Source organism: Cynara cardunculus (genome assembly GCF_001531365.2).
Source record: "Cynara cardunculus var. scolymus isolate 2C chromosome LG 8, CcrdV1, whole genome shotgun sequence".
Classification (NCBI taxonomy): Eukaryota; Viridiplantae; Streptophyta; class Magnoliopsida; order Asterales; family Asteraceae; genus Cynara; species Cynara cardunculus.
Window position 1 is genome coordinate 13633341 of NC_037535.1, and position 8758 is coordinate 13642098.

The window sequence follows — 8758 nt, forward strand, 5'->3', positions numbered from 1 at the left end:
TGGGAGATGAGGGGTGCTCATCTCGCAAGTCTTGAGAGATGGGGGGTGTTCATATCCCATGCCTTGGGAGATGGGGGAGATGGGCACTCATCTCCCATGGATGAATGAGCGCTCATCTCCCATGCCTTACGAGATAAGGGAGTTCATCGGTCAAGCTTTGACCTATGAGTTTGTTCATCATTTAAACCGATAGTTGGCCGATAGAGGACGATAGATGGCGGGACATCCGCGATAGTTGGTGGGTTTAACCGCGATAAATGGCAGGGCAGCCGTAATAGTTTTAACAGTTGAGATCAAAACTGAATTCATTAACATTTTGATCTATTTGATGCGATGAGTTATATCAGAATGTGTTAAATAAGTTATTGGGTTACTTGATGCGGTAAATTGGTAATGTCTTATCTTTTAGATGCGACAAAAGAGGTTTGTTATGTCAAAAGGTTGTATATTTGTTATTATTACAAATATGAGTTTATAAATGTGTTTGGTAATTATTCACCCTGTAATAGCAGGCAAGAAGGAAATTCACTCATTAGACATTTCGGTCTAACCCTTATTTTTTGTGTTTTAAATGGTGCATTACAGGTCAGGTAACCAGATGTTAAGGGAAAGGGAATTTATGAAGAGATTATATGATTGCCTGCATGTGAATACTTGGGATAATGTGCTGTAACTTGTACCTGCATACTGCTTATGGGTGCAAGTTTTGAATAAAGAGATTTTGAGAAGAAAATAAATTTGGTAGCTACTTTTATAATGTAGTTTTTATTATATTTGGAACCAAATGTGTAAAGTTATATTTTCTTGTTATATGAAATACATGATTGTATGCAAATGTGGAACCTGGGGCATTACATTGCACACCCACAATGAAGTAAATTTCTGATTCAAAATCAAGCCCAGTGGTTTGACAATTTGTTGATTTGAGGAAAGATTGTTATGTCCGTCTTATTAGGTGCATGTGCACGGGCAAGGATGCGTTTAATTCTAAAATTCTTGCATAAAGAGCCATGTGAATCAACAATACCATCATATTTGGGTGATGCATTTCAAATTGAAGCTAGATATTATAATTAACAACTGATGAACAGAAAACTCCTAGCAAAATCTCAAAGCCTGAAAACGATTGAATTTCTAACATCAAATGAGTTGAATAATGGTCCGACAAAGAGATTAAAAAGAAACCATTGACCTCTTTTGCGATCAAGTTGAACAGATATTGAGATTTTGATCTTCCCGAATCAAATCCTTCTTCTTCTTCGTGTTCTTGAGTTGAGAAATGGAGATCGAAGACTGCAAGAAATAGATTGAAGAATAGGAGATGGTGTCTGACCACCAAGACTACAATGAAATTGAAACTGAAGCAAAGTAGTGAGAAGATAAATCAAACAAAACAGTAGAAAGGGAAAGAAGACACATACCTTGACTGTTGCTCCAAATGATTGAACAAAATGTTATTTGTTCGGCGAAAAGGGAGCTGATCTTCTCCCAATTGTTGTGGGTAAGAAGAAAAACGATGAATTCATGTACCAGATGATCATCGATGTCATGAAGGTACATATTTAGGGAGAGGGGAGGAATTCTTGGGGAATATAGAGGGGAACGTGGAGAGGAGAAGGGTCATAGTGGAACGTGGGAAGAGATTTCAAAGCATCGGCTTTCGTATAGACATCAATGTGTTTGTATCATTTGTTTAAACAACCGTAACTCTTAAAAATTCAAGAATAAACGGAACTGTTGTTTTTTAATACAGTATAAATGGGGAGGATTGCATTTACACGCCATGGCATTTTATAAAAATTGGCTAACATACGCACTCATCTCCACCCCCTCCCCTCCCCTCCCTTACTTCTAAAGTGCCACGTGACATATCCCACCTGTGAAAACCCTCTCACCTCCGTATTATCCCCACCTGCGTCCCTTCTGAGAGTTCTACCGCCGTGCTTTCACTAACATGCGCCATAACCTCCTCTCCACCTCCTTCATTCCAATGGCCCCTTCGTCCTTCTCCTCCACCACTACCACCCACCACCACCACCACCACCACCTCAACAAAAAGCCATCTTCATCTTCTTCAAACCCTAACCCTAATACATGTACAAGCTGTTGCTCTCATCATTCCCCGTCTGCCACTCTCGACATCCTAATCCTCATCCTAGTCCTTTTTTCCGGCGCATTTTTAGTCTCCTCGTACTTCTCCTACATTTTCCATTCCCTCTCTCTTATCCTCCCACCTATTTCTCTCTCTATCCTCATAGACATATCGTCTCTTTATCTAATCGGTTTCTTCTTGTTCTTCGTGCTGTCAATAATTGGTTTGGAGATCTGTTGCGGCAACAGATCACGGAAGTGCGGAAAGAAAGGGTGTAAAGGGCTGAAGAAGGCGATGGAGTTCGATTTGCAGCTGCAGACGGAGGAGATATTAAGATCAGGTGCCAAAGGAGTGAAGGAGATGGAGGAGTTGCCTTGGAAAGGAGGGAGCGAGACAAATCCTGATTACGAGTGCTTGAGGACTGAGTTGAGGAAGATGGCACCGATGAATGGGAGAGCAGTACTGCTGTTTCGGTCCAAATGTGGTTGCCCTGTTGCAAAGCTTGAAGGGTGGGGACCCAAACGTGGAAGGAGAAACAAGAAGTGAGTTTGATAGTTTGCAGACTTTATTTTGCTGTGGTATCATGTATTATAGCTCAAATCGTGAATTATTAATTTAGTTGTTTGTGAATCTTTAGCATGGGGACAACTTACTGATGCATCGCTTATGTGGCAACTGATTTTGAGTTGTTTTTTTTGCATTGATGATTAGGAATATCATTAGTTGATGAAAGACATAACCTTTGACTAACTGAAGTTAGGTTGCAGGTTTTGACATAAAAATCCTTGCACGCTCACTGAAGTTAGATGTTTTGATTGAAGAATAACCAAACCCCAGCCCCCCCCAAAAAAAAAAAAAAAAAAAAGAAAAAAAGAACATGGCCATGGGTTTTGGGGTCATTGATTTAGTGATATGATTGGCAAAACTGTATCGGGTTGTTTGTATGAATGAAGTTTTTGATTGATGAGATCAAGTACTTGGAGGTTTTTCTGATATGTAGCTTTGAATCAAATTGAGAGTGAACAAATTGGTGGAGGAGGTGAAGGGTATTCTTTAAAGATTATCTATTTTTCTTTAAGACTTGAGTGGTGATGTACGATGGTCTAACTAACATTACGGTGTTTGATAATGCTGACATGAAAGGGGAATGATAAATGTAAAAATTTCTCTAGAACCAGCTGATCTAAATGGAATTTGTTCTCACTATTGAGATTTTATGTTGGTTTTATTTTGATGTGACATAAGATCTATTTGTGAGCCCTAGAGCATCATTTTGTAAAGGAGCGTGAGGAAGACCTTCTGTAGTAGTCAAGTGTGTGCAACAAAGTGCCCTGAGGTAGGATTATTTATTTCATTTCATCTGCTAGTAAACAGTTATACAGCTTAGTCATAGGGTTTGGAGTTTCAGAGTTCTGCTCTGGAGGATTGAGGTCTGCTAGATTATCAAGTATGGGAAATGTTGGGATATGTGATAAAATGTGTAGGACAATTCCCTGGCTGGATGCTATTATTATCTTTCCAGCTCAATAAAATGCCATGAAGGTAACAGAACACTCAACCTATATAATTATTTGGAGTAGATCAGGTATTTTAAATAACAACTTGTGCTTGAGATCTGGACTAGTTTTTCCGAGGCTGCATCCTCATTGTTCCTCTTTTCTTCCCAATTTTATTCCTCACATTCATTGATAGGATAAGCACCCTGAATATACCGTTCCCAATCTTAGCAAGTCTGACATGCTGAATATTAAATTTGGATTATTCCATTTGATGAAACAAGTTTGGAACCACATTTATTTGAAGTCTATGCAGTAGCAAGGCATGAAAGTGCCTCCTGGGGTCCATGAGCATAATGGAAGCGGGCATGGGCTTGATTGTCATAAAGTTTGCGTTATAAGCATGGAAACAAAACTAATGGACCTAAGACCACTACCGTGCAACACTGAAAGTGCATCAACTACTTTCGATACTTTACACTAGCATATTGCTTACTAGTGCTTTCCACCAAACAGTTTGATATTCAATTGTTTCTTTAAAGCGTATTATTCTTTTTCACCTTTTTCCTCCCATTTTTAGTTGGAGTTTACTTGACGAATTGTTTAATTTAGATGCTGCAATATGTTTGTTTAGTTAAGGTTTTATTAAGAAAGCATAAAACTATCATCATCATTCTCAACATTAGTAMTAGTGTTCTCATTTAGTATGATCATTTTTGTTTTGAGTAAGCTACGATTTTCGTCCCGATGGTATTATTCTTTTTCACCTTTTTCCTCCCAGTTTTAGTTGGAGTTTACTTGACGAATTGTTTAATTTAGDTGCTGCAATATGTTTGTTTAGTTAAGGTTTTATTAAGAAAGCATAAAACTATCATCATCATTCTCAACATTAGTAYTAGTGTTCTCATTTAGTATGATCATTTTTGTTTTGAGTAAGCTACGATTTTCGTCCCGATGGTTTGTTGTTTATTACCAATTTCATCCTTGGTCCTTGAAAATTGCTTTTCTTGTCACTATGGTTTTCAATTTTTTTGTCACTATGGTATTTAATTATCTATTAGAAATTTAATAGTCGTATATTATATTATATTTAATTCTTAATATATATTTTATATATATATATATATATATATAAATGTATATTATATACCCCTATAGGCCTCTCGTTTCCCCACATCGGCCCCATTCCCCGTTAGCGGCACTCCCCTCGCTGACCACCATCTCCAACTCTCCCCTCACCGTAATCCCATCTCCTCTACTGTAACACGATCTCCATCTTCGTCTTCTTTCCACCCACTCCCTCCTTCCACATACTCTTACTTTTACCATCGACTCCATAAGAAGCAATAATATGGACCGAAGGCTCCATCTGTACACCTTCGTCACCGGATTTCATCTTTCAAAACACACGTTATAGTCATTCCCAAGGGATATCATCACCAAATTTTCCACTTTTTGGAGCATTATTTTGGTTTGAAATCAAGAAACTAGATGTAATAATCGAAACTCATTTTCAAAAAAGATGGAAAAATGTTGAAACTCAACTCTTGGGATTTTGAATAATATACTCAAACTTCAACAAAATTAGGTTTTTAAATCACCAAAAAATGTTAAAATTTGCTTGTTGGATGGAAGGGGGTAGATGAAGTCGATGTTCTTCTAGGCTCGAGCCTGGTGTGGTGGAGACATTCGAGATCTTATCGGTTTGGTACTTCGATCAAAGACGGGGTTAGTGTGGTGGTACAGGGGTTATGGTGGTGAGAAGGGGAAGAAGAGAAGACAGTGAGGAGGGAAATCAAGAGAAAGAAAAGAAAAAATATATGAAACGTAGAGGAACTCGGCAGCGAGGAGTGGTGGTGCAGGAATCAACCAGTGATGGAGCTTCCATGGTGTCGGTGAGTAAGGATGGGGAATCACGTGTGTGAGGGGAAGATCTGCGTGTGTGTGTGGGGGGTGGTGGTTGATTTTTAGTTTATATTTATTTTAAAGTTTTAATGTATTAACCTTTGAAAAGCAAAATAAGAATAAGATAAAAAGACCAAATTACCCCTAACATAACAATTTTTTTAACAGAGTTAGCTTCAGGGACGAGAAGCGAAATGAATTGGAAATGACGAAAAAAGCAATTTTAAAGATCAGGGATGAAAATAGCAATAAATAACAAATCACAGGAACAAAATTGGTACTTTAATGCTTTTGTTTTTATCATATATTTATAGTGATATGTATTTTCTAGTATGGTTCAAGTCTGAGTCAAACCATAAGAATATGATATAGAGCACAAGAGAAGTTATGTTTTTTTTGCTGATACTAGAATCTTAACTCATCAAAAGCTGCATTGTGCTTTGACGTTGCATTGGTTTCAGACTTGCAAGTTGCAAAAACATGAAAATTAATTTGGTTAAAAGTTCTAGTTATTGATAGTATATTCTTTGATGATTTAATGATGAGCTATTTGCTATCTTTTGATTATTTTATCATCTATATTCAGCTAAATTTTGAAAAAGAACTCCATTAAAATTTATATATTTGTTACCAAAGGGTTATTGGCTCAACTATATCCGGATTACCGGTAGAGCCAGCCTCCTGGGAGGACAAGGGTTCAAACCTCACCAAAGGTGGGGAGTGTCATTGAGTATTTGCCATATATAAATATGACTTTCAAATAAATTTATTTTTGTTAGTTTCATCCTACTTGTGTATGTCAAAAAATTTGCCAAATTACTTGTTCATGTGATTAAGATTACTAAGGATTAGGGCCTTATTCTAATGTGGTGGCAGGATGACACTTTCTAATCAACCTAAGTTGGTCATCTAAGACCTTCACATTTGTTATGATCCAGCTAGGACTCTAAGCTACTCTCTTCATTTTTTAAAGAAGTTGCTCTATGTGATTTTGATGTCAAACCTAGTAGTAGTTGATTTATGAAGTTATATTTAGTGGTAAAGATAGTAGATGTTCATATTAAGGGTAGGATTATGCACAGTGTTAAGATTGTTTTCTTCTTTTTGGAAGTAAAGGTTTTCGCTAAGGACCCTATTTCGGTGAGGGTCTTGGCTTTGTCCTGTGCAAGGATAGGCCAGATATCATACATGATATTTCCTAATCAGATTTTGTTGTCACACAAAGTGATTAGAAACACAAGAGAAATGGTGGCATAGTTTGTTATTTATATCTCAAGATCCTACATTTTCGGTCATGTGAAACATTGAAGACCATAAAACGTGTTTGGGCGTTCATTGAATATAACCAGCATGATAAAGGTACTTCTTGCACAAATGAGTGTAGGCAGCCTATGTCTCGTATCTGTTAAATCTATTGTGGACTAACAAGCTGCCATGAACTTTACTAGGTTAAGAGTTGTGGGGGTTTCTATTTTTGTGGGCTTTCTATATTTAAGCAAACCAGGTTTCCATTATATTTATGTAATCTAAGGCTAGGGATAACCTTGGGGAGATGTTTGAAGGACTCTGTACGAGATCAATCAGTAAGGTATCTTCAACATATCACGGTTGAAGTGTATTGGAGATTATGCTTGGTTCTTTTAAAGTAGTTTGCTTTGTTATACAATATTTAGACACATGCACCTCAGTTCAAGGGAGTACCAACACTTGTCTTGTGGTCAACCAAAAACTAAATGTTGCAATCGTGCTATTTATTAGCCAGATTATAGAAAGTGAGGTCTCTAAGGGAGACTCGTCGTGGACCATCTAATTAGTTCCTTCTCCAAGAAAGTAGAGCATGCAATAAGAACCCTACACCACGCCTAGCATCTCTAAGGGACTCTTTGGGGCCGTTTACCAAATGCTTATCGTCATGACTTACCTTGTTGAGTAACATTCTCAGCTAGATGGGTAAGAGTCTTCTCCCTCACTTACAATGTAAGAACCTTGGTTGTTCCCATCTCTGATGCTTCTTACCGAGTAAGATTTTCTGTCCTTGCCAATGCTCACCCAGTAAGGTTAGTGTTTTCAATGGAATTCTTTTTATTTTTTTGTTTTTTTGGGGGGGGGGGTGCTAGATGCAGGGAGTAGTGCTAGGAAAGGGTCATGAGTTTAGGTGTGCTGACAGCTTATGATTCAGAATACATCTTCTAATGGATTCAGACATCTCTCAACCATATAGACACTGAAAGTTATCTTTGGCAAACAGCTTGCCCTTCGACCCATTCAGCCATTCAAATCCTGTTAAGATTCAAACAAGCACCACATAACACGAGCAAACTACGATTAAGACATTGATTTGTGAACATGCTTCATGTGCTTGAAGCATGAAACGGTTTTAGTTACAAGGGCAGCCGTGGGATTATAATGCATGCAATTCTAAGAACTGTCCTTTCATAGTTGTCAAATATTCAGGGCCAAGAACAATTGAGTTGGTCTAGATCATCGATCAGAAAAGACTTTGGTGATGATGTAACGCTCCACTTGAATATTGTCTACCACATTTCAGTTCTTTATATTTGATTCTGGAAATAGTTGCATTTCGAATGTTGTAAATCAGTGTTGTTTTTGCATATATGGTTGCTTTCAGTACATTTTTGTGTTTTAATAACCTGTTTTGTACATGTATTGCAGGAGTTTGAGTCTGAATCATGGCTGATGTTATCCCAAGTCGCCAACAGACGGTCTCGTATGTGTTTCTTGTTTGCCAATTGTTTATATAATTATGGTTAACAGTTTAGTTCCAGAAATCCGGATGACTTGATTGGTTGAAATGTTTAACTTGGTACTAGAGAAAGAAAAAAAAGGACCCTTCATTGTTGAACATGTTTTGGTTGGTTGATAATACCAAATCAAACATGAATAAATATGGAAAACATTTGGTTAATGCTTGCTTCTGTGGTGTGTCCCATAATTTCATGGTTTTGTTATTTTACGTGTTACTGGGATTCAAAGTTTTTGTTGATAAATATATATCGTTTTTATCATGAATTTGTTGTTGGGTTATTGTTTTTAATATTCATTAGTGTGGGTCCTGTGAATTGTACGGCGACGATAATTTTTAAGTAGTTTATCGAGTTAACACAAAATGTAATTCTTCAATTAATAATAATGTACAGAAAGTTAACCGATCCAAATGGAATCGACCGACCATATTTGGATATCCAATTGTAATTGGATCGGGTTGAATTGAAAATTTCAACATCCAATTTGGACCGGTTCTTGG

At 37.3% G+C, this 8758-nt stretch overlaps 1 protein-coding gene across 1 annotated transcript; it reads left to right on the forward strand.

The window, feature by feature from the left end:
- Nucleotides 1–1917: 1917 nt before the first annotated feature.
- Nucleotides 1918–8500, forward strand: LOC112517077 (uncharacterized protein At5g19025-like). The gene is made up of 2 exons (XM_025124394.1): nt 1918–2634; nt 8167–8500. Exons 1-2 carry the CDS (start codon nt 1955–1957, stop codon nt 8189–8191), a joined length of 705 nt encoding a protein of 234 aa, XP_024980162.1. The 5' UTR covers nt 1918–1954; the 3' UTR covers nt 8192–8500.
- Nucleotides 8501–8758: the final 258 nt, after the last annotated feature.